Below are 26,830 nucleotides of genomic sequence, written 5' to 3' on the forward strand. Positions count from 1 at the left end.
TTCTATTTTCTGCCTGCTTAAACTTCTCTTCTAGCTACCTAGGAGTCTGTCCTAGCTACAAAGAGTCTTTGAAAAGTGCTCTTTACAAATTAATCAGCTACCTCCCAATAACAACTATAATGGTCTCTTTCAGATGTTATTCTTCTTGAAGTCTTGGCTATCCTCTAATCACCCTTTGTTTTTGACAACTCATTCACTATACAGTTTTTCCTTGTATCTTCTTATCCTAGATAATTTTCTTCAACCTATTTAGTTTTTGCACCTGTACTCTCTCTGCTTTTGCTAGCTCTATACTTGCTCCTTTGGGGAGTTCCTTCCTCTTATGGCTTCGTTTGTTACCTCCATTGGACTGACTCCAGATCTCTCCAAAATAAGTATTATTATTTGTCCCTTCAAGCTCAACAATTTGTTGTTCCTTCCCTGTACCACAAACTAGCTCCTAGTTTGTTATTTGTTTTCTGTCACCTAGTTTCAAAAGTTGAGTCAGCGATTTTTCCTTCCCTTATTGTATGTAGTTGGTCATTACACAGTAGTGATTCTTCGTTGAAAAAATTTATCTAATTCTTCTGTTTATTCCTTTTCCATTACTTACTGTTCCAAGCACCTCCTAACTAGATTTACTACCTATGATGTTTCTCCTTTTCAATCTATTTTGCACACTCACAAAATTAATTTTTGTAGTAATGTAACCATGTTCACTTGATTCTCCTTCACAAATACCCCAGAAAGCTTCCAGTTGCCTGATGAATATAATACAAATTCCAGGTTTGTTTTTCAAATTCTTTCAGAATCTTCTTCTAACTCTCCTTTTCAAAATTATATCCCAGAATACTTCTCATGAGCCTGCTGCACCATTCAGCTGCGCATTTTCCCTAGGGCACAGCACAGCAGTCCTTACTCCCTTTGCCTTTCTTCTGCTCTTTCTACATCATCAGCATAGTGATATCCATCCCCTTCCCCATGAAGGCAACCCCTTTACCTTCTTACTCCAAGAGGTTGCTAACTTTTATTATACTCTGTCCATCTAAATTACATTTTGACACTTAAATTTTAGTTTTTCAAAAATTGTCATATCACTATATACAGGGTCTGGCAGAAGTAACACCACTGAGTGTGGTTGGTAGGGTACATGAATGGCTTGCATGAGATGGACAGCAATTGGAACAATTCACTTAAAATGTCATACGGTGTGCTTGAGTGTGATATTGTTATGTTACATATTGTTATGCTCATGATTTTGTGATAAAATATTTTTATGTAATAAATAAGGACATTATTTGTGCTGGACCCCCGTATGTTACAAACTATCTGACTCCAGGGACTCTGACTTATAATTTTTCTGTATACTTCTATTGCTGGGACACTAGGCCCACCATGAAAAGTTATATATTACAGAGATATAATGTTTGTTAAAATTTATTATACTTCTATTTAATCAAAATGTTTTAGTTCAGAAAGTATTCAGTCATTCTGACTAAGTAATATAAGTATCAATTTATAACACAGATGAAAACTGAGGTTTGGGGCTGAGAGATCTAAAAATGGTGAAATTTCTAAAAAGTAGAAACTCTGCAGATGTATAGATTAAAAGAATTCTATAATTATAATCCATTTAAGCAGTGCCTGGTATATTACTTGTATCTGGAGGATGGGAACCATAATAAACAGTTGTCTTATGGGCTTTTATTTATCTTTACTCTTTCTCTTTTTGTTGTACTTCTTTCTTTTCCTTGCTTTGCCCCTCTTTTGAAGCTTCTGCTTTTTTACCCTTGGCTTGTGGTTCTTTCTTTCCTTTAGCTTTGACCTTTTTTCCACCACCTTTCTTCTTTTTGGCTTCCTTTTCTTTTGCATCTTCATTCTTTCCTGTATCTCCCTCTTCTTTGTCCTGGTTTTCTTTATCTTCAGGATTCTCATTTTTTACTTGAGATTCTTGTCCTTGTGGTATTCCAGCCTCACTGTCATTTCCTTGAGAGTCTTGTCCTTGTGGTATTCTGGACTCACTGTCATTTCCTTGAGGTTCTTGACCTTGTGGTATTCTGGACTCACTGTCATTTCCTTGAGGTTCTTGTCCTTGTGGTATTCTGGACTCACTCTCCTTTACTTGGGCTTCCTGTCTTTTTGGCATTTCTCTGTCACTTTCCTTTATGTTGGGCTCCATCCCCATCTTGTCTTTCTTCAACTCGATGCCTTTTGCTTCACGCATCAAAGACTTATCAGAATCTGTGAATAAGATTTCCTTCTTTAGTGCTTCCTTGTTTTCTTCTTGGCTACTCTTAGACTTTGAAGTGCCTCCACGTTTTAGAATCGGGGCTCTCAGATCTGATTTTTTTGCAAGTTCTCCATCCATGTAACCTGGAAATATAACTGAGCACACAACAAAAGTACATGATTCAGTTAAGTACTTTCCCCCAGTTATTGGTTTCTTTTTTTTGTCTTAGAATGGATAAACTTTAGTTTTTGCTGAAAATATAAAATGGTGGAACACTGCACATAAAATTATATTAAGTGTTGATAACATTCCAGATTTTTTCAATAAATTTGAAGATTAACGAAAGAAAAGGTAAAATGTAGTATAAATGAGCTGACATTTGTTTAGTATGTTATAGCTAATGAATAATGCTTAATAGTTAAAGAAGGATGTATTCTGAAAAGAAATAAAACTTATTTTTAGAAAAAATTGTGGAAAAAAGAAACATTGTTTCTTAAAATAGAAAAAGAGACCTGGCTGGCATAGATCAATGGATTGAGTGCAGGCCTGCAAACCAAAGAATTGCAGTTCAATTCCCAGTAGGGCACATGCCGAGGTTGCAGGCCAGTTCCCAGCAGGGGACACACGAGAGGCAACCACACATTGATATTCTTCTCCCTCTCTCCTTCCCTTCCCCTCTAAAGATAAATAAATAAAAATCTTTGAAAAATAGAAAAAAAGCTCAAAATATATTTTTCATATTGAATAAAAGCACATCTCATTATACAGAAGTAGTAATAGTTCTACCTGACATTTATTAAGTGCTTACCACATATCAGGTACTTGCTATTCTGAGCACTTTATGTGTATTAACTCATTTAATCCTCACAATAACCATATAGGATAAGTACTATTATCCTCCCCATTTTACAGATGAAAAACTGAGGCATAGAAAGTTTAAGTAAATGTGAATATGGTCATAATAGCAGATAGTGAAGCTTGGTTTTGAACCTGATAGTTAGACTCCAGAGTTCAGTTTTAACCACTACTACCAGACTATTTCTTGCAGTATCTGCTAAGTTACTTGATAAAAATTTCAGGTCCCTTTGATCAAATATAGGTAAATCTGCTCTGCTATGTCTTATTTCTGTGTTACCTAATAAATTTGAATTTGTTAGCTAGCGTCTCCTATCTTTATTTTAAAAAGGATTCTATTTATAATTTTAGAGAGAGGGGAAAGGAGGGAGAAAGAGAGGGAGAGAAACATCTATGTGCAAAGAAACATTGATTGGTTGATTTTTTCATGCCTCCAACTGGGGACCTGGCCTGCAACCCAGGCAACTGCCCTGACCAGGAACCGACCCTTTAATTCGCAGTGCTCAAACCACTGAGTCACACAATCCAGGGTTAGTTTCTGCTATTTTCAAATTTTTATTTTATTATTATTATTTTTTAATGATCTTATTCTTTGAAGTAAGAAAAAAAAAGACTATCTGTGCTACCAAGGAGAATTGTGTGGATTTTACTAAGGAGCTGAGTTATGTATTGCTTTAAAAGAAATGTAAGTGGAACCTAATCAACAAAACAAATAAGCAAGTGAAATAGAACCAGAGATATGGAGTAAAAAACAAACTAAAAGTGACTGGAGGGGAGGAGGATAACAAGGGAAAGAAGGGGAAGGGTCAAATCAAGGAACACGTGTAAAGGATACCTGTACAAAGACAATGAGTGGGGAGAGTGGGAGGATTGAATGTGGGAAGAGTGGGGTGGGTAGGGCAGGAGAGAGTGATGGTGGAAAAAATGGGGACAAATGTAACTGAATAACAGTTTAAAAAATTAAAAAATCTAACATTTAATATTAATATAATAGAAAGAATCCTACATTTAAAAGCTGGCTAAGAATGCCTGGGTTTAGTATTCCTGTTAATGGGGTTTATTTGGGTAAATTAGTTAATCTCCAAATGCTCCTCATATGTAGTCTGCTCTGCCTACTTTTTAGAGTTATTTATGTATTCTGGACAAATAGTTTTAGGAGGATGGGCTCTAGAGATGGACTGGTTCAAACCTTGGCTCCACACCTAACTAACTGGATGCCCTTGGGCAAACTTTACTTTCTCATCTGTAAAATGGGAGCAATAGTAGTAGCTACTTCACAGAAGTGTTATGAGGGTTAAATAATATCATATAAGTAAAGCACTTAGTACGGCATATGGAACATAGTAAGCTGTCAATAAATATTGGCTATTACTACAACCAAATGAGATAGTACAGGCAAAAACCGTCTGTAAATGTAAGAAAAATTATTCCATATCAAACAAATAATTTAGAGGAATGATTAATTTGTATTACAAAAATATTTCTTGTATAATAATTAATTACTTGACTTTTTAATATTAAAAACTTTTTGGTACATTCAGAGTTTGTTGTTTGAAATACTGTTATACACATAATTATACTTTATCAGTTGTAAAAAGTAAGACACACCTATAATAGATATGAAGATAACTATAAATCAAAATGGATGTCATAGTTCAGTGTTTTCTCTTTGGTGTTTTAAACTTTTGATACCAAAATAAAAATTACATTAGAAACCCTGCAGGCTGGGAAGGGAGTAAAAGGCAAAAAACTGTACTTGAAAAATAATTAAATAAAAAAAAAGAAAAAAAAGAAACCCTGCATTAATGCTTTTTGCAGCTTTTTGTGTATTTTCCCCACTAGTCTTGTCTAGTAAGATAAGGGTACTGACATTTTATTCTAGGCAAAGTCATTTCCATTTTTCTAATAAAAATTAGTGATAATATATCCCAACCACTTCTGTATTGAGAAAAACAACCCAGAATATCTTGATATCTGTCTGTACTAACAGTGGACTCTTATTTTGTTTGAGGTGTGGCGTGGAGTGGAGGAGTATGTTCTTCCACTGAAGCTTCTAACTTTATGAATTCTATGGAATGTACTTCTAAACAAGCTGATTTTTCTTAATATATGAATATTTTTTAGTTTCACCATCTCATGAGGTAATTTGTTTCATCTTTACTACTGTGTATACTACTGCATGATCCATTTTAACCTAACTTTACCTCCTAAATAATATAGATTTTGTCAATCAAAATGAAGTATTCTAGGATTTGATGAAACAGTTTATTTTAGTTACACATTTGCTAATTCTATAAAATTAAAAACATTTTAATTTTTTTCCTCACCACACTAAAAAAAAAAACCCTCTAGTTACTTCTAATAGTATCCTCATGTCCTTCATTGTCTTAATACTTTTGCCCTATATTTTCTACCTTTAACTTAATCAACAAAAAATTAGATTTGCTGGAATTTATTTTTCAGAAATCTAGCTATCTGATAAAGTGAGATTCACTTTTATTTCAACTTTACATTACAGAAGTGAGGCACAAATCATTATTCTACCAAATCCTAAGTTCTTCTTTTCCTTCTTCCAGATTTCTAAATGGTGCATAAACCTTGTGTTTCTCTTGGGCCTCATATACTGACTAATATATATATTTGTAAACTTTGGCTACATGTACATTTATTGTGGTAACTTATAGAACAGGTGGTATCTTATAGAACAAAATTCTAATAAAATTGAAAGGTTTAATCAAGACCTTGGTGATTGTCATAACGTATTCAGGCTGATTAAAAAGTTTAAATTGGGGATTTCTGCCAAGATGGAGGCATAGGTGGAAGCACTGTGCCTCCTCCCATAACCAAGTTTAAAAACAACAAAGTTTTAGCAACAAAAACTCAGCCAAAACCACAGAAAATTGAACTTCATGAAAGTCTGACAACAACCAACCCTTCAGCCAAACTGGCACGAACAGATCAAAACATGGCTCAAGAAGAACTTAGTGCCCCAGAGCTGATAAATCTAAGTGATGAAGAAATAGCCAAACTTTCAGATGCATAGTTCAAAACACTGGTGATCAGGATGCTCACAGAACTGGTTGATTTTAGTCACAAATTAGAGGAACATATGAAGGCTAAACTAATTGAAATGAATGGAAATGCACAGGAAACCAATAGTGATGGAAAGGAAACTGGGACTCAAATCAAGGGAGTGGACCAGAAGGAAGGAAAAAATGACCAAACAGAAAAGAATGAAGAAACAAGAATTCAAAAAAATGAGGACAGGCTTAGGAACCTCCAGGACATCTTTAAACGTTCCAACATCAGAATTATAGGGGTGCCAGAAAGGGAAGAGGAACAGCCATGAGTGGAAAACTTATCTGAACAAATAATAAAGGAGAACTTCCCCAATCTGGCAAAGGAAATAGACTTCCAGGAAATCCAGGAAGCTCAGAGAGTTCCAAAGTAGTTGGACCCAAGAAGGAACACACCAAGGCACATCATCATTATATTAGCCAAGATTAAAATGAAGGAGAGAATCCTAGAAGCAGCAAGAGATAAGGGGACAGTCACCTACAAAGGAGGTCCCATCAGACTGTCAGCAAATTTCTCAAAAGAGACCTTACAGGCAAGAAGGGGCTGGAAAGGAATATTTAAAGTCATGAAAAGCAAGGTCCTCCATCCAAGATTGCTCTATCCAGCAAAGCTGTCATTTAGAATGGAAGGGCAGCTAAAGTGCTTCTCAGATAAGATCAAATTCATGGAGTTCATCATCACTAAGCCCTTATTATAAGAAATGTTAAAGGGACTTACCTAAGAAAAAGAAGATAAAAAAGATGAACAGTGAAAGGACAGCAAACTCACAGTTATTAACAACCACACCTAAAACAAAAGCAAACTAAGAGGACAGCTAGATCAGAAGCAGAACCATAGAAATGAAGATCACATGGAAGGTTAGCAATAGGGGAGTGGGAGGAGGAGAAGGGGGGAGAAGGTACAGAAAATAAGTAGCATAGATGGTGTGTAGGAAATAGATAGGAGGGGAGGGCAAGAATAGTAGGGGAGATATAGAATCTAAAGAACTTGAGACATGTGGTCATAAACTAAAGGGGGGAATGGTGGGGGAGGGGGTGTGCAGGGTGGAGGGGAATGAAGGGGGAATAGAACAACTGTAATGGCATAATCAATAAAATATATTTTAAAATGTTGCAGAATTTTTAAAAAGTTTAAATTGAAAAGATATTTTTTAATTGGATAAGTTTTGTTAAAGCTGAAAAATATCAAGAAAAAATTATTATATTTAATAATTCTAATTATATAATATTTAACTAATGTAGAAAATAGACCATGAGCTTCATTAGGATTTTAATCATATTATATTCTTAATCTAGTGACTGTCATGGAGAGTACAATCAGATCTACACTCTACAAGATCTGTTAAGCATTAGAATGATAAATCATGATAGCTTTCAGGCCATGAATAAACATTTAAAAAGATCATATACTTATTAGCTGAATGTGGAGGTGAGAAAATAAGGGACTTGACCTAGAGATGATGAAGCCTGACGGGCTGATTTGTTTTAAAATTTTCTTTGAACAATAAATTAAACCTTCCCCTTCTTTTACTAAAAATATTAACTGGGAAGAATATGTTTGAAATATTGTTAACCAAAATATATCTTTCAAAACAAAAAATTAAAAGGTTAAACTGATTTTTTAATAATAAAAAACCCCCATATTTATTAAGAAGTAATCTCCTCCAGGAACGGACTTGGCCTGTGAGCCCTTCTCATTGCTCTTTCTCTTTATGGAAAATGTAGGGAACCTTTGAGGGAGCAGTCATATCATGACTGCTCTGAATGTATGTTGTTTCTTGTTTTGTAAATCAAAAGAAAATAATTCTCTTCCAACTTCACCTCCTCTCCCTCAATCACAAACCCACCCCCATTCTAGTGGAAATTGAAAAAAGAAGAGTGTGGCTTAAAGGTGATTAAATGTACAACATATTCCATGTTTTTGGTTCTATTTTGCTTGTTTGTTTGTTTTATCGACTTGGTTTCACTTATAGTTGAGATCATAAAGTATTTATTTGTCTTACGAGTGGGGCAGGGAAGAGCAACAGGAAAAAATGTGGGACAACTATAATTGAACAACAATTATAGAACAAATATAGAACATATTTTGTGTTTCTCAATGGTCAGAATGTTTGAGATGCTTGAAGTGTATGTCACTACATTTAAGTCCTTTTTCTTCTTATAATTATATGCAGAGTTTTAAAAACTACTATTCTATTTTTTCATATTATTATCCTGAAGAGCTGTACCATGCATTAAATAATATTCATAGAGAGAAATTTGAGTTTAGAAAACAGTTAAAAGCCAGACATCAATTTAAATGTAATGTCTTCTATTTTGAAACTTTTTGTGTACATTTAATTTACAGCTTCACTAGTAGGTATAAAATATTAGATTTATAGATAAGGTTTCAGGAGTAATCACAAAAAAGGCATTTGTGGTTCAGTATCGGTTATAATATGTTGGGGTAGAAGTTGTGTTTACTCCAGAGACAGGAAGCCCTTTGTTTACATCCTGACACTGCTGTTTACCTGCTCTTTAACCTGGGCTAAAAGATCTGAGCCAGTTTTATGATCTATGAGGTAGAGGATAATAATAGCTACCAGGCTGGGCTATTGTAAGAACAAGAGAGAATTGTTCTTGAAAATGCCTAGCACAATGCACAGTACATAGTAGGTGTTCAATACCTACTATCCCTCAAAGATAGTTATTTAAAACACAATAAATAAGACTTTGTTCTTAATTAGTTTTTTCTATAATATGATACAGTAGGCCTTTACTTATAACAAAAAAAAATCTAAATTACCAAGGAGGAACTAATGGAATTTAGAAACCAATACTTCTTTTTTCATTACATTTTGCAGTGAGGAGACTGTTTCAGAGCCCAGAAGAAGGCCAGAGATTATGGCATGCTTTTGTATGAACTCCTTCTCTTCTACAGAAGTCTTCCCCAAAACAGTTATTTAAAGCCTTGCTTGATTCTGGAGAATAGGGACTTTTAATATGACCTTAGAAGAACAAGTATCTATTTTGGGAGTAGAAACAGGCCAGAAAATAACTATCAACAATATCACAGTTTAGAATAGATAAGGAACTCACCCATAGGAGATAATGCTAAAGATAAAAAACCAAAGAAAGATCAGTCAAAGTTTTTTAACTCAAGTAGAACCCAGCCATCAATACTCTTTGTAGGTGAACGCAGAAACAGGACCACCAGGGAATAAAAAGTCCTCTATTTCAGCCTCAGTAGTGCTGATCTGGCCCAAGCTCTACATCCAGCTCCACAGAGAAACTGATCTTTAGGATGCCATTTAATTAACGTGTGGGATTGAATCCTTGAATAAATAATCTGTTTTACCAATTTCGTACTTTGCTATTGCAATGTCCTGTCTTCATTGTTTTTTCACAAATCAGTTTTTTTGACCACTTCTCCTTCAGATGTTTGAAAATGTGTATTTTTTGGTCAGTTATCAAAGTCATTATCTTGTGTGACACCTATTCTTTATACTAGTTTTAGGGGATTTTATTTTTTTTTTAGTAAAAATTATCCATTGCTAGATTATATAGCCCCAGGAAAACAGGCTGTCTTGCAGCAAAGTTACTGGAAATATATGCTACCAGTCTTCTTTGGTAGTAAAAAATGAAAATCGAATACAAGACCATTATATTTTGCTATAAAAGGAAAGTAAGTAAGAGAGAGTCAAAGTATGAGGATATCATTTAAGAAATAATTGACCAAGAAGTTAGAAGAATGTGGAATACAAAAAAGAATGGGTACAAATACTCAAGGGTCCTCAATACAGAAATAGGCAAAGTAAGGAAATGATCCCAACTTACTGATTTTTCCAGAAGTGTTAACTGAAATAGACAAAGACATACATATAATTAGGTATTGGGCTTTCCTTTCTTCTCCAACCCCCAAGACTCTGCACTGGGTGGAATATTCCTGTGTCATGAACAACTAAGTTTCATTTCCTTAAATGTGGGAAACTTCCACTTCTCTTCCCCTTTCTCTCGGCCTGTTGTAATTTAAAAAGAATTTGTGATTAGCTGCTTTGTTTAAATTTTTATTGAAATATAGTTGCAAATTTAAAGTGTATAAAATGTTAACTTGATACATTTACATGTTGTATGGACAATCCAGCATCTCTATCATGTTACATAATGATCCTGTTTTTGTGATTGGAATCATATGTTCTAGTCCCTTAGAAAGTTTGATTATAGTACAATTTTGTCTACATTTACTATACTGTGCATTAAACCTCTAGGGCTTACTTACGACTCACTGCAAGTCTGTACCCTTGAACAACATCTGTCCTATCTCATACCCCCAAGCCCTTGAAACCACCATTTTACTTTCTGTTTTTACAAGTTTGACTTTTTTAGATTCCACATGTAAGTGATACCATACAGTACTTGTCTTCCTGTCTGACTTGTTCACTTAGCATAATATTCTTAATATTATGTCCACTTATATTGTCACAGATTGCAGGTGTTCTCCTTTCTGATGGCTGAATAATATTCATTGTTTATCTATGCCACCAATGATTGAACAATTCATCAGCTAACACTGACATTTAGATTGTTTCCATATTTTGGCTATTGTGAATAATGCTGTAATAAGCAAGGGAGTGCACACATCTTTTTGATATCCTGTTTTCATTTCTTTTGGTATATATTCATAATGAAATCGCTGTAGTAGATTTTTTTGCAGTTTTATAAGTTTAGTTGGCAGTCAGCTATTAGTTCTCATTTGTGTTGCCTGTTTGTAAATTTTTGAAAGTGGTGGCAGATTCATGCGTAGGTAACCAATGTATAGAGCTTGTTTGGTGAATCTTCATCCTCATTACATTTTCTGGACAACTGCACCCAGATAAATACAGGATATTTCTTATTCCTTTGGTGGAGACTATTTATTGAACCTGGTATCAATGCACACATCAGTGGTTCCTATATCCTTCATAGGAAATTTCTTGATCTCTTTAAGTGCCCTAGTGTCACACTTCTTGAAACCCACTCCATGGATGTGCTCGTGAACGTTGGTAATGTATTCTCTGGTCATTACCTCTAGATGGCAGAATGACCCTTCTTCTTAGCACCCTTCTTGATGGCAGCCATTTTGCTGGGTCCAGGTTATAAAGATTCTGGTAGTTCTATTTTTAATTTTTAAGGAACCTCAGTATTGTTTTCCACAGTGGCTGAACCAAAAGTGTACAAGTGTTCCCTATGTCTGCATGTCCTCTCCAACACATGTTATCTCTGTGCTCTTGACAATAGACATTTTAAGTGCTGTGATGTGATCTCTCATTGTGGTTTGATTTGTCTTGTCCTGATAGTAATATTGAGCATCTTTTCATGTACCTGTTGTCCACTTGGATGTTTTTGGGAAAATTTCTCTTCAGTTCCTCTGCCCATATTTTAATTTATTTATTTTTCTTATTGAGTTGTATGAGTTATTTATGTTTTGGATATTAACCCCTTACCTGAAATTAGTTTGTAAAAAAGTTTTCTCATTCTGAAGGTTGCCTTTTCAGTTTCTTAATTGTTTCTTTTGCTGTGTAGAAGCTCAGGTTTGACATAGTCCCACTTATTTATTTTTGCTTTTGATATCATATCCAGAAAATCAATGCCAAGATCAATGTCGAAGAGCTTGTCCCCTACATTTTCTTCTAGGAGCTTTTTGGTATCTGGTCTTTGATCCATTTTGAGTTAACTTCTGTGAGTGGTTTAAGATAGATTTCAAGTTTATGTATTGAAAACTGCATGTATTTATCCAGTTTTCCCAGCACCTTTTTGTTGAGGAGACTATCCTTTTCTCATTGGGTGTTTTTGACTCCCTTCTCCACTGACCATATATGTGGAGGTTTAATTCTGGGCTCTCTACTCTCTTCCATTAGTCTGTATGTCCGATTTTATGTCAGTACAATACTACACTATGTTGATTCTTATAACTTGCAGTACAGTTTGAAATCAGGAAGTGTGATATCTTTGGCTTTGCTCTTTTTCCTCTACATTACTTTGATTATTCAGGTTCTTTGGTGATTCCATACAAATTTTAGGACTGTTTTTTTCTCTTTCTTTGAAATGCCACCATTCTATCTGGTATTTTTATGTTATTGTGTAAAATACATAAATGGCTTTGGGGAGTAGGGACACTTTAACAATGAGAATTCTTCCAATTCATGGACATGGGATGTCTTTTCATTGTGTCTTCTTTGATTTCTTTTAGCAAAGTCTTATAGTTTTCATTGTATAGATCTTTCATATACTTAGTTAAATCCATTCCGAGGTGTTTTACTGTTTTTTGTTGCTATTGTGAATGGGATAATTTTTTCTATTTTTTTCAGATATTTTGTTAAATATATAGAAATGCAAATGATTTTCTTATGTTGATTTTATATTCTGCAACTTACTGAAATTGTTGCTTAGTTCCAATAGGTTTTTTTTTCGTTTGAATCTTTGGGATTTTTTATACACAAAATCATATTATCTGCATATAGCAACAATTTTACTTCTTCCTTTCTGATATGGGTGATTTTTACTTCTTTGTCTTGCATAATTGCTCTAGCTAGGACTTTCAGTACTATTGAGTAAGAGTGGTGAGAGTGGGCAACATCGTCTTGTTCCTGACCTTAGAGGAAAAGCTTCTAATATTTTCTGTTGCGTAAAATCCTACCTGTGGGGTATGTCGTATATAACCTTTATTATGTTCAGGCATATTTTTTTGTGTAACCAAACTGTTCAGTTTTTTTTTTAAATCATTAAATGATGTTGTGTTTTGTCAAATGCTTTTTCTGCATTTATTGAGACGATCATATGATTTTTATCCTATAAAATGATGTATTACACTTATTGAACTGTGTATGTCAAACCAAACTTGCATCCCAGGGATAAATCCTACTTGGTTGTGTTGTGTAATTATTTTAATGTGTTCTTGAATGCAGTATGCTAATATTTTATTTAAAATTTTAACATCTTATTCATCAGGGATATTGGTCTAAAATCAGGGATTTTATATGAAATCCTTTTCTGCTTTGACATCTTTCCACAATTACAGTAGATTCAGCAGGATACTACAGTACGCTATGGTATCTTTCTACAACAAAATACAGTAATGGCAGAACTATCAGCACTGCGTCCTTCATAGTTATGGGGGCACAGTAGCTGAGAACGTCAGTGGATGATGCACTGTTATGGGGAGATCTGTTGCTGGAAGGCCACAGGTTGTGCAACACTCTTGTGTGGGTAGAGCAATTTTGCACAACCTGTGTGGCTCTGTAGCTGTTGCCAAATTACAGCTCTCATCATCCCAACCTGTCCAAGCATGATGGGAGTTGTAGTTTTGTAACAGCTGCAGGCCACATTGACAGGTGACCCTACAGTGGAATTTGCCTATGTTAATGTTAATGGGGACACACCAATCACATGATGGAGGCACCTAGGGGCGCTGCAGGCTTTCTTTTTCTAACGCGCGTGTACCACCTGTACCCTCTGCCACAGCAGTATAGTATGCTGCAGCGGGGACCCGGCTCCTGCTTCTCTTGTTTTTTACTGCCGAGACAGCCCCTCCTCCCAGCCCAGGGCCCACAGCATCGCCCCACTCCTGCCGCTGCCGCTGCTGGCTTCCTGCAGCTGTGAAGCTGCTCCTGCCTCCTGTGACCCCGCTCCACTGCTGCCCCCCCAGCAAGTCTGGTAAGATAGATTCGGAGTATAAGACGCACCCCCATTTCTCACCAAATTTTGGGGAAAAAGTGCATCTTATAGTCCGAAAAATATGGTAACTTGTTTTTGTCCACTTGTGGTGTAGTTACATTGTTTACTTGAGGTTTTTAAAATTTTTTTCATATGTGCATTTTTCACCATAAATTTTTCTCTCAGAGTTGTTCCCACAAGTTTTTAAAATATATTTTATTGGTTATGCTATTCCAGTTGTCCCATTTTTCTCTCTTTGTCCCCCTTCTGCCCCCCAGCATTCCCCCTGCCTTAGTTCATGTCCATGGGTTGTACATATAAGTTCTTTGAATTCTCTGTTTCTGATACCATTCTTAACCTCTCCCTGTCTATTTTATGCCTATCAATTATGCTTCTTATTCTTTGTACCTTTCCCCCCATTCTTCCCCTCCCCTTCCCCACTGAAAACCCTCCACATGATATTCATTTTTCTGATTTCTGTTCCTGTTCTAGTTGTTTGCTTAGTTTGTGTTTTCATTTTTGTAAGATTCAGTTGTTGATAGTTATGAGTTTGTTGTCATTTTACTGTTCATAGTTTTTTTGTATAAATAAGCCTTTATTCTTTTATTTCATTTTCCCAGGGAAATAAGGAAAAGGAAAAAGTCAGCATGTGTTTTACAAAATGATAGATAGCAAGTGGAAGTGCCCGGCATAGCAAAACCAACCATCAAACAGTCCCCAGTAATGGAGGTCACCAAAGCTGAAGGGGGCTCAGTCTCCTGTAGTTCAGAAATGAGAAGGAATCGAGGAAAGAACAGACAGGTACATGCTTTCCTACCCTCCCTCCCTCCATCCCAATCAATTCAAAATTTCATAAAAATGCTTTGGTTTCTAGCATTTCATAAAAATGCTTTGGTTTCAAACATGAGTTATATTTGTCTGTCTCCTATTAAACAATCTTGTGGCTACTTTGACATAAGTTTTTTGCACCTGCATAAAAGTTCCTGAGTGACTTGGATATACATTCATCTTCTCTTTCTTGGTCTCCCAATACCACATTCAAAATGAAAGGCCTCCTCATTGCTTCTCTACCCTAGGATTAGAGATTAAAGTACAGCAATCTAAGGGTTTGACATGAATCAGATATCAAAGAATGATCTGGACTCAGGGTATTGGGAAAAAGGGATGGGATATTTTTAGCCTCCGAATTTTTTCAGAAATCATATAAGAGATGGGATGACACACCACACATTGAATGTGTATGTGTGGGTATATGAGCTTTTGTGGTGGGGTACAGATAAAAAAGAAGACAGGGTAGGAGTCATTTTTAGGACAGAAGATTTGGTCCAAATTGGAAAAGAGGGGAAGAGGAAACAAAAGAAAGGATGATTCAAGACCCCCACTTTAAGAGGGGTCCCCAAGCTTATGTTTCAGATCCTTGTTGCCTGGTGCAGAACCTTTCATTAAAGACACTTTAGCTATTTTTTCTCAATGCAAAAAGAAGTTTGTAAACAATACCCCCCCCCCAAAACATGGAGAAAGACCAACACATTATGCAAACTAGGCCACCTAGCAATCACCAAATCAGCTATTGTGAAGTCTTACAAAGCCTAGACAAATACAATAACTAGAGGAGGCAGCAACTGGGGGAGACAAGAACCCAGGATCAGACACACATAACCCAATGCATCCTATTGCATTTGCCCCATTTCAACACAGTGAGGTAGGTTTTTGGTGATTTCACAGTACGTAAAGGAAACCTGCTTTTCTCCTTCAGCTACTATGACTCGTCACTGCTGCAGCAGGGCAGGACACTAGCTCTAGGTGCCACAAAGAAGTTATCACTTATGGTCTCTCTAGAGGCCAAATGGAAAAACAAAGAATTTTTAAAGGTTGAGGAATTTAGTCATTGCTTCATTTACCCATCCTAGGACAGCTCAAAATGGGTAGAGAGGTATTGTTTTTAAAACCTATCTTTATGAACTTGTTTTTTGTTTTTAACACACACACACACACACACACACACACACACACACACACACACCCCTTCCTGTGCATGATACGCCTAGCCCAGTCTAGTGAGGGATGGATCTGGTGTCTAATGAGAGTCCCGAACCTGGAAGTTAGAGGTTTGGAACAGGAATCCTTGGTCACATATATATAGACAGCCCTCACCTAATCTTGGTTTCCCCTCTGTGCCTTTCATCTAGCCCCACCTCTCCTAACCTCTGCCTCAATCACTTATTCCTGTTCAGACCACTTTGCAATCTTCCAGTAGGAGATCAACTAATGGGGCCACTCAGTTAAAATCTAGTCTTCCACAAAACATTAAAAATGGAAGGGTTTCAACAGGACACTATGGCAGAAAAACCCAGCTCTAACTGGCAAAAATGAGGTAGTTCAATAGGCTATACACTCCAAATAGTTGTTCTCCCCGATGATAAAAACAAAAAGTATTCCTGCCGTACAGACTGAGCTGCTGCCCACTTATCCCTGAGACTGCTCATGTACCTTAGAACAGAGTGTAGGAATGAGGGCCTTAGATTGAAATACACAAAAATACAAAACCAGCATATTTATATTATGAAAAAAAAGTTAAAATGCACAAGATACATCATTCGCACACAGCTAATGCAGTTGTCATCCTGAAGAAAGTGGGACCCAAAGTGCAGCTGTCCAAGGGACCAAATAAAATTGCATTGGCCCAGAAATGGAGTGGGAAGGAGCTTAGGAGCAGCAGGTCTGCAGCTGTTCCCCAACCATTTTTTTTGCCTATAGTCACAGCCCATTGCTTGGGGCAATTCTCAGCACCCTATCCCAAAGTTGGGGGATAAGGAAAAGCCCTGCTGTACCCTTGAGAGATTCCCTCTCACAGAATGTAGTCGTTTGTGGGCTGGGTTCATCAATCTGGTCTCATGGTAATCTTTTCACTTTAGCAGGGGAAATATTATCATTACATATCCTTCTTTAAAATGAAAACAACTTCCCTATCTAGGTCACTTTCAGAAGCTGGAGACTCAGATAAAGCATGCACGGGGGATTTCCCCCAAAGCTCTCACATGCATTTGGATAGAGTGTGGTTGGAGTTCCTTTGCCTCCCCCAACCAAGAAAGAAGAGGGGTTGAACCTATGGAACTCGGCCTGAGATACATGGCAGTGCCAGTTGCCCCTTACCCAACCTGTCCCCACTTTCTCCATTCTGCAGATTGATGCCTGCTCCTTGAAACTTCCTGATCACAAAAGGATGGCCTCTGACCCACTGTAGCTCAGTTCTGGGCATCAGGATGCAGGGCAGGGCCATGGATTTCTTCTTCATCCAGAAAGTAGGCTGGCTTTCCCTGTGAGCTGGGGGCCTGCTGGGCCTTCAATGGACATGAGGCCACCATATGGCTGATGTTCTGGCAGAGTTGGCACTTCTTGGGCTGGGGTGGCAGCTTGCATTCCTTGGCATGATGGTACAGATCCCCACAGTCATAGCACCTGTTTCCTTTTGATCTGCACTTCTGCATGTTCTTCCCTTTTGGCTGCCTCTCACTTCCGATACAGAACACCCCACCAGGACTGGTAACTCAAATAGATTACAGGCCCTTGGTGGAATTCTTAAAGGTGAACTCTACTGCTTCATACTCCTTCAGGCTTCAGAAGTCCTCCATGTGCATCTTACTCTGGTACTCAAAGACATCCACTGGTGGGTCAAGCGTGAACCCAGTGCAGGCAGTCATGGACAGGAAGCCGAACCCCATATGCATGTTGAACCACTTACAGATGCTGGCACTGTGCAGCAGCTACTGCTCCTCTGATACTGGGGCAGCATCTGCTGGCACCTCCTCTGATGCCTTGGAACAGCTGCCTGAAAAGTGCTGGTTTGACACAGAGCCCACGGTAGTCAGCTAAGCCAGTTGCCCCAGGTCCCAGGTTGGGCGGCTGTTGGCCTCAAAGAAGTCTGGAGGTCTGATTCTCTTCTATTTCATAGATAAGTCCCTTTAACATTTCATAAAATAAGGACTTGGTGATGATGAACTCCTTTAGCTCTCCTTACTTGCCCATCCATTTTAAATGAAAGCTTTGCTGGATAGAGTAATCTTGGATGTAGGTCCTTGCCTTTCATGACTTCAAATACTTCTTTCCAGCCCCTTCTTACCTGCAATGTTTCTTTTGAGAAATGAGCCCATAGTCTTATGGGAACTCCTCTGTAGGTAACTCTCTCCTTTTCTCTTGCTGCTTTTAAGATTCTCTCTTTATCTTTAATCTTGGGTAACTTAATGATGATGTGTCTTGGTGTGTTCCTCTTTGGGTCCAATTTCTTTGGGACTCTCTGGGTCCTGGAATTCCTGGAAGTCTATTTCTTTAATCTGATTGGGGAAATTTTCCTTCATTATTTGTTCAAGTAAGTTTTCAACTTCTTGCTCTTGTTCTTCTTCTGGTTCCCCTATGATTCAGATATTGGAATGTTTAAAATTTTCCCAGAGGTTCCTCATATTTTGAATTCTTGTTTCTTCATTCTGTTTCAGTTGGATGTGTATTTCTTACTTTTGTTCCAAATCATTGATTTGAGTCCCTGTTGCCTTCCCATCACTGTTGGTTCCCTAAATATTTTGGTTTATTTCACTTTGGGTAGCCTTCATTTGTTCCTTCATTTTGCAGCCAAGCTCAATCAGTTCTGTAGGCATCCTGATTACCAGTCTTTTGAACTCTGCATCTGAGAGGTTGCCTATCTCCTTGTCCCTCAGTTCTTTTTCCAGAGCTTTGATCTGTTCTTTCATTTGGGCCATATTTTTGTCGCTTACAACTTATGTTGTAAAGGGGTGGGGCCTTAGGTGTTCACCAGGGCAGGGCAACCCTCTTTGCTGTGTTGTGGGGAGGGGAGGGGTCTATCTGTCGGGGAGGGGTCAGGGAGAGAAGAATGCTGCTCATTTACTCTGCTCTATTTCCACTTTCCAACAAACTCTTGTGAGACTGGGAGTTTCTCCCATGGTGCCAACCCCTGATGTAGTTTATGGCTATATTTGAGTCTTACTCAGCCAGTCCTGCTAGATTTGAGTCCTGTTCAGCCAGTCCTGCTTGACTCATGCAGTCTGCCACCTTGCTGTGGGACCTCTCAGCCAGCCCACCTGCATGGTCTGCTTCCTTGCTGTGGGTCTCCTTCCTACAGTTCTGGTTGAATATTTATTTAATTTCTTCCTTGTTGGAGTTCCATGCAGTTTGATTTTTTCTGGCACTTTTGGTTGTTTATCATTTTTAGATTGGTTGTTATCCTCCTTTTGGTTGTACCAGGAAGCAAAGGGTTTCTACCTATGCCTCCATCTTGGCCGGAGCCCACAGGAGAGAATCTTAAAAGCAGCAAGAGCAAAGGAAAGAGTCATCTACAAAGGAGTTCCCATAGGACTATCAGCTGATTTCTCAAAAGAAAACTTATAGGCAAGAAGGGGCTGGGAAGAAGTATTCAAAGTCATGAAAGGCAAGGACCTACATCCAAGATTACTCTATCCAGCAAAGCTATCATTTAGAATGGAAGGGCAGATAAAGTGCTTCTGAGATAGTATCAAGTTAAAGGAGTTCATCATCACCAAGCCCTTATTATATGCTTATTTAAGAAAAAGAGGATAAAAAATATGCACAGTAAAATGACAGCAAACTCACAACTATCAACAACAGCACCTAAAAAACAAAAACAAAAAGTAAGCAAACAGAACAGGAATGGAATCATAGAAATGGAGATCATGTGGAGGGTTATTAGTGGGGAGGGGGAAGGAAAGAATGGGGGAAAAGGTACAAGGAATAAGAAGCATAAATGGCAGGCACAAAATAGACAGGGGGAGGTTAAGAATAGTATAGGAAAAAATGGAGATGCCAAAGAACTTATATGTATAACCCAAGGATATGAACTAAGGGCGGAGGGTAATGCAGGAATGAGTGTGCAGGGTGGAGAGGGGTATGGAGAAAATATATTGGGACAATTGTAATAGCATAATCAGTTTTATTTGGGTAAAGTAATCTTGGTTTTAGGTCCTTGCTTTTCATCACTTAGACTACTTCTTGCCAGCCCTTTCTTGCCTGCAAAGGTTTCTTTTGCTAAATCAGCTGACAATCTTACAGGAACGCCTTTGCAGGTAACTCTCTGCTTTTCTCATGCTGCTTTTAGGATTCTCTTCTTATTTTTAACCTTTGGCATTTTAATTATGATGTGTCTTGGAGTGGGCCTCTTTGCATCCACCTTGTTTGGGACTCTCTGTGCTTACTGGACTTGCACATCTATTTCCCTCACTAAATTAGGAAAGTTTTCTTTCATTGTTTTTTCAAATTGATTTCCAATTTCTTGCTCTTTCTCTTCTATTTCTGGCACCCCTATGATGTGAATATTGGATGCTTGAAGTTGTCCTAGAGGCTTCTTACACTATACTCATTTTTTGGATTCTTTTTTCTTCTTGTTGTTCTTATTGGTTATTATTTGTTTTTTTTTTTTTTTATGTTCCAAATCATTGATCTGATTCTTGGCTTTCATCCACTCTACTGTTGTTTCCCTGTGAATTGTTCTTTATTTCAATTAGTATATCCTTCATTTCTGACTGGATCTTTTTTATGCTGTTTATGTCCTCACTAATTTCCTTGAGCATCCTTATATACAGTGTTTTGAACTTTGCATCTAGTAGATTGCTTATTTAGAGCTATATCAAATATCTCCATTTGATATAGCTCTTTTTCGGGAGTTTTGATCTGTTCTTTCATTTAGGCCATGTTTCTTTGTCTCCTCATTTTGGCAGTCTCCCTGTGTTTGTTTCTAAGTATTGGGTAGAGTTGTTTTGACTCCTTGTCTTGGTAGTATAGCTGAATGTAGTAGGTGTCCTATAAGGTCCAGTGGCACAACCTCCCCTGTCACCCAAGCTGGGTACTCGAGGTTTGCCTTTTGTGTGGGCTGAGTACACCCTCCTTTTGTAGTTGAGTCTTGGTTTTTTTTGGAAGATTTATGAGAGGGATTTACCTAGGCCAGTCATCTGTGAGGATTGGCTATGACCACTTACCACCAACGTCTGCCCTCTGTGGAGGAGCAGTTGTGCAGAGGCAGGGTGGTGATTCTCCAACATGGTCTGTAGTTGTCCTCTGAGTGCACTGGCCCTGAGGTTTCCTCCCACAGTGAAGGCCAAGGTCAGCCCCCACTTGTGTTTTTCCTGGGGCTGCCCTCCCTGAGCTATAAAGCAATCTGAGAAGGCTGCTACTTGTGCTGAGCTTGGAGATACCCAGGCAAGCACACACTATGAAACTAGACTAGCAGCTGCTAGTGCCTGGCTGGAGCTCACTGAGGCCAGCTGTTGCTTGTTTGATGGGATTTAGAAAGTTGTGATACATGAGCCAAGACCAGGCATTCATATGAAAAAGCAGCTTGGGTGGGCCTGTAAGTTGGGTGGGGTAGAGTTTCTAGGAAATCGCCAAGGTGGCTCAAACAATATTAGCCAGGTTGATAAAGTCTCAAATATGGCACCAGCCTGCTGGCTCTGTGGCTCTGAAGGGGTGTGGCTTAGAAGAGGGGCAATGGCCTCTTCTTGCTATGATGCCAGATACTTCAGCCTCTCCTAGTATGCCACTGGTGCTCTTTAAGCTGCCACCCCAGTGCTAGAGCTCAGAAGGAGTGAGTCTAAGTAGGTGAGTCCATATGTGGGTTTTTAAAGAAGATATTCTTGGGGCTCCAGAAGTTTCTTCCACCAACTGAATATCTACTAGTTTTTGCCACCAGAAGTTGTGGGGACTTACTTTCCTGGCACTGGAAACCTGGGCTGAAGGGCTTGGTATGGGGCTGGGACTCCTTGCTCCTGAAATATCCCTCCTGAATTTTTATCCACCACATGTGGGTGAGAGAACAGCCTGGTGCCCCTGCTACCAGTCTGGATGGATGTGGTTTCTTTAACTCTGTAGTTGTCAGACTTACATTCAACTCAATTTCTGATGGTTCTGAGTGATGGTTGTTTTATATTTTAGTTGTAATTTTGATGTGGTTGTGTGAAGAGGCAAGCCATGTGTCCCTATGCCATCATCTTGGCTGGCCACAGTTTTTAATTTTAATGAAGACCAGTTTTTCAATGATTCTTTGATGAATTATGTCCTTGGTATTGTATCTAAAAAGTTATTGTCATACTCAAGTTCTTCAGATTTTCTCTCGTGTTATCTTTTAGGGGTGTTATAATCATGGGTGTCATATTTAGGTCTGTGACCTATTTTGAGTTATTTTTGTGAAGGCTATAAGGTTTGTGTCTAGATCCATTTTTTGCAAGTGGATGTTCAGTTGTTTCAACACCATTTGTCGAAAATATTATCTTTGCTCTATTGTATTGTGTTTGTTCTTTTGTCAAAGAACAGTTGACTGTATTTATGTGGGACTATTTCTGGGCTATCTATTCAGTTCCAGTGATCTACTTGTCTATTCTTTCACCAATACTACACTGTCAAGATTACTGGAGTTTTATAGGTATGTTTTGAAGTTGGGTCACATCAGTCCTCCAACTTTGTTCTTCTTCTTCAATATGTATTGGCTAGTCTGGTTCTTGTGCCATTTCATATACACTTCAGAATCAGTATCGATATCCTTAAGGTACTTTGTTGTAGTTTTGTTGAGAGTACATTGACTCTCTATATTATATTGGGAAGAAGTGATATCATGACAGTGTTGAGTCTTCCTATCCATGAACATGGAATATCTTCATTTATTTAGTTCTTTGATTTTATTAATCAGATTTTTGTTAATTATTGGTTTTTAATTAGTACGTTTAGACCAATAGTTTTTTAAAAAGTGAAAACACAAATAAATTTTGTTGTTTGCCTAAACATTATTAAAGGCAAGTCCCAATTCAATTCATTCAGGAAGAAGGTGTCTGAAAAGTCTTCCAAAATATTGCTATTAACCCTATTTGTCTGAGCAACAGTGGTGGTCCAGGTTTGAATATGATAAACTTTATCAAGGAGAGGACAAAATCAACTCTTTTATTTTCCACTCTATTTTAGTTAGTTTTTTCCTTGTTTACAGTGTGCAGTCTGTTCCTCCTTATACTCTTACTTATATCTTCTCATTTTATTCCCCCTTTTATCTTTTGAAATCATATTTTGTGTCCCTATAACTTCAGATTGAAATATAAATGTCCTACTATGTTATTTCCATGGATTTTCCTGTGATCTGACCCCAACATATATTGCCATCATTGTTTCCCTTTGCCTTTCTTCCATAACCTAATTCTCTAAACAAATGAACAATATTTTTCCCTGTCCTTGCCATGTTGATTCCTCTTTCTGTGGTCCTTTGATTTAAACCCAAACCAAAAGTAACCCACCTCTTCCTCCACTCCCCCAAATTTCAAATTATTGAACTTAAAAAAATTCTGGAAAACATGAAGGAAAAGAGATGTGAAATAATCTGACTCTCCAGGTTTAGTGTTGTCAGATGTCAAAAGTGTCAGTGCCAACAAAGGAACCTAGGTGTAACAGAGGACTAGAGGACACAAAAAATGACAATCGGAACTTACCAGGTGCTGCTGGACCGATTGCTAAATAAGAAAAGAAAACAAATTATTATTTTTCTGAATTATGTACTCAGTTCTCATTGCAAATCTACTTGAAACATCAGAAAAAAGACTTTTGGGAACCACTAAATTCTATATGAAAATGCTATTGCTTATAAATTCAATATTAACTCTACCTTAATAACCTATATATCTAGGGCATTTTGGAAGGCCTGTGTGATTAGGTATATGAGTAAAACTCACTTTTTCTAATGAAATATTTTTTTCTAAACATTCTTAATTAGGGGAAGGGTTACAACCTTTCAGGAGACTGGTTACTGGTTAAAGGTTCATTCAGTTTCATCTCTCTCTTCTCTGTTTTCAATATGTGCTCTCCTTTCAAAACTCTAACACAGTGTCAGCTTTCTGTTTTCTTTTTTTAGTGCAGGAAGTTTACTTATAATAATTATTTGAAGATTTTGTCATAAATTTTCTACATTTTTTCTTTTTGATAATCTCTGGGATTTAACCAGAAATCTAGATTTGGTTTAAAAAACATCAGGTATAAACATGTAACCTGTGTAAGACAAGGATTCCTACTTGCACATCTTTCAGGAGTATAGAATAGGGAAGAGTGGGAATCAGTTATTGACAAATGAGAAATTCTAAGTTTTCAATTTTCTGACCCTCTTTTCTAGTCCTAAGTCTTTCATGGTAGATATTTTTAGAGTCAGCAAAATGGAGTTGCCTGTAGTCCCTCATACTTTTCAACTTTTATGAGAATTAAAACTCTTCGAAGAGCTCTAATGTTTATTTAAAATTAGCTTTTATTTTTCTGCCTATTTCAATCTGTAATCTTATAATGTCTTTGTTTTATTTGTCATCTTCCACTACATCATTTTCCAGGTCCATCACTTAGTTTACTTATTCCTGCCTTATTTCAAAAGCATCTGAGCTTAAGTCTTTGAAATTTATTCCATTTAATTTTTTAAAATTCAAGATGTATAATTTATTTTTTTAAAATTGTTGTTCAAGTATGGTTGTTTCCATTTTCCTGCAACCACTTACCCCCTGCCCCATTCACCCCCACCTCCTGCCCTCAATCCTACCCCTCTTTGGCTTTGTCTATAGGTCCTTGATGACCCTTCCCCTTCTTCCCCCTATTATCTCCTTCCCCCCTTCCCTCGAGTTACTATAAGTTTGTTCTTTATTTCAATGTATCTGGCTATATTTTGCTTGCTCATTTGTTTTGTTGATTAAGTTATTTTTTAAAATTATATTTTACATAGAATATTATTTTGTATTAGTTCAGAGCTAAGTTTTTATTATTTTACAAAGTTTGTTTTTAATAACAAGTTCATATAATGTCTGTACTTTTAAGTCATTGCTTCAATAGAGTTTTTAACTTAAAATAAATCATTTTGGGAAATGCAGAAAAATATGAAAGCAAAATAAAGTTAGAAAATATTCTATTTAGGCTTTATATTAACATAAGTGATTATAGCCATTCAGAGAATTAGACCCAAACCCTGTGGTAGGCCAAAGGACACCAGAAATGCCAACCAAACAGCATGTTGGTGGGTTTGAAAAAGAACTTTAATTGACCTAACACAAAATTGAAGTTTCCAAAAATTCAGTTACTTTAAAATGGGAAAGAAAAAGAATTTCTGAGACCATTGTCCCTTTTAAGAAAAGAGTTACAATTAAATTGGATATATTAACCTCTGTTTGTTCTTGTCTGGTAATGTAAGCCTGAAGAGCAAAGCTGGAGACATCAATAATACCCACAAGTTCACATAAACTGAAGTTAACAGGAGTGGCGGGGATGGCATGTAGTAATTATGACTGTTTTAATATTAAGCATTGATATTTAAATATTAGTTTTCAGTTAGCTTCAAATATTAACTTCACACAATTATTATAGATAAGTATTATTTATGAATTATGAGCTAATATGACTATAAAGGTTGTTATTACATTATGTTGAAGATTTATTTTTGGAAGATCCAAGATGGCTACAGATTAGGTGGAAGCTACACTAATCTCCTCCCAGGGCCAAACTAAAATTACAGAATAATTATTGAAAAGACATCCTGAATAAACAACTGAAGACTAGCTAGAGAGAGGCCTTATAAACATGGACTTACAGAAAAAGCCACACTAAAACTGATAGGAAGTGTGGAGGCAGGAGAGAGCTGTCTGGGCCCGAAAAGATGGCAGATGAAGTTCCAGAGGAATATTTTAGCTGAAGATGGTGTTGCCCCTGAAAAATGTGGGGTTAAAACCCCAAACAAGGATCCCCAGCATACAGTACCAGAACCAGGAAAGGCAGCCATATAACATCCAGCTGTAAAAAGCAATGGGGTTTCTGTTCATCAGGAGAGATGGCTAGAGATGCAGCCCACTGTCTTAAAGGGTCAATGCACAAACTTTTGTTTGTAGCCTCTTACCATGGGCTCCAGCAGAGGGAGGGCAGAGGGAACTAGAGCCTCGTGAGGGGAGAGTCTGGGCTCTGGGGAAAGAGCCAAAGGGTCAGCCACCATATCTGTGCTCAGTCGTACCTCCATACTGCAGAAGCCATATTTCTTGGGAAAATCACTCCCCTTGATGTGGCATCTGTGGAGCTTAAACCCTGCCCCATCTGTGGAGCTTAAACCCTGCTGAAGGGTAAAACTGGTTCAGTGACTAAGCCTAACAGGGAGCCTGCAGAAAAGGCAGATCTCTGGGTGCTTTGAGAATCTTGCCAATCTGCTGCTGGGCTTGGTACTGGTAAAAGCTGGCTTTGGTGCTTGGCTTGGTCCTTTTAACATGCACCCAGGACCAGCAGAGGAAACTACAACCTGTGGATTGCTATTCACTTTAAACAGGTTGCCCAGGGCTGGTCACAGGTAGCCTCTGACAGAGGGCTGCAACAGAGTCTTTGGAGATCTCTCTAATACATAGAGACAAACACAAAGAGACAGCCAAAATAGGAAGACAAAGAAACAGGCTCCAAATGAACAAATAAGAGAATGCTCCAGAAGAAGAGCTGAATGAAATGGATTCAAGCAATTTATCAGAAAAAGAGTCAAAGTAATGATTATAAGGGTCCTCAACAGCATGGAGAAGGACATAGAAACCATAAAAAAAGACCACTTGTAAACAAAGACTGCAATATCTGAAATAAAGAACACATTAAAAGTAATAAATAGGTTAGATGAAGCAGAGGACTGAATAACGGATTTGGAAGACAAGGTAGGGGAAAAAACACTTGATCAGAGAAGAAAAAAGAATTAAAAAAAGAATAAAAAATAAGGAGGGTTAAAAGGACATTTGGGACAACATGAAGCATTATTGGGGCAACACGAAGCAATATCTGCATTATGGAGGTACCAGAAAGAGAAGATAGATATCAAAGGAATGAGAACCTTTCATTTGAAGAAATAATGAGTGAACATTTCCCTAACTGGTGATGGAAAAAACCACAGAAGTCCGGGAAGCCCAGATTCCCAAACAAGATGGACCCAAAGAGGCCCACACCAAGACAATCATAATTAAAATGGCAAAACTTAAAGCTA

General features: G+C 37.5%; 1 protein-coding gene and 1 pseudogene across 1 annotated transcript; both read right to left on the minus strand.

The window, feature by feature from the left end:
* Positions 1-1,921: 1,921 nt before the first annotated feature.
* On the minus strand, positions 1,922-16,989 carry TSBP1 (testis expressed basic protein 1; the record flags this gene model as incomplete). Its single annotated transcript, XM_053673416.1, has 2 exons — positions 16,971-16,989; positions 1,922-2,352 (listed from the first exon to the last, which is right to left on the minus strand). Coding segments are annotated over exons 1-2 (450 nt in total), but the record flags the coding sequence as incomplete, so codon positions are not given.
* A 68-nt stretch (positions 16,990-17,057) lies between these two features.
* On the minus strand, positions 17,058-25,840 carry LOC128628598 (protein lin-28 homolog A-like; annotated as a pseudogene).
* Between the last annotated feature and the right edge of the window lie 990 nt (positions 25,841-26,830).

The sequence above is a fragment of the Artibeus jamaicensis genome, unplaced genomic scaffold (genome assembly GCF_021234435.1).
Source record: "Artibeus jamaicensis isolate MK-2021 breed Jamaican fruit bat unplaced genomic scaffold, CSHL_Jam_final contig_856, whole genome shotgun sequence".
In the NCBI taxonomy this organism is placed as follows: Eukaryota; Metazoa; Chordata; class Mammalia; order Chiroptera; family Phyllostomidae; genus Artibeus; species Artibeus jamaicensis.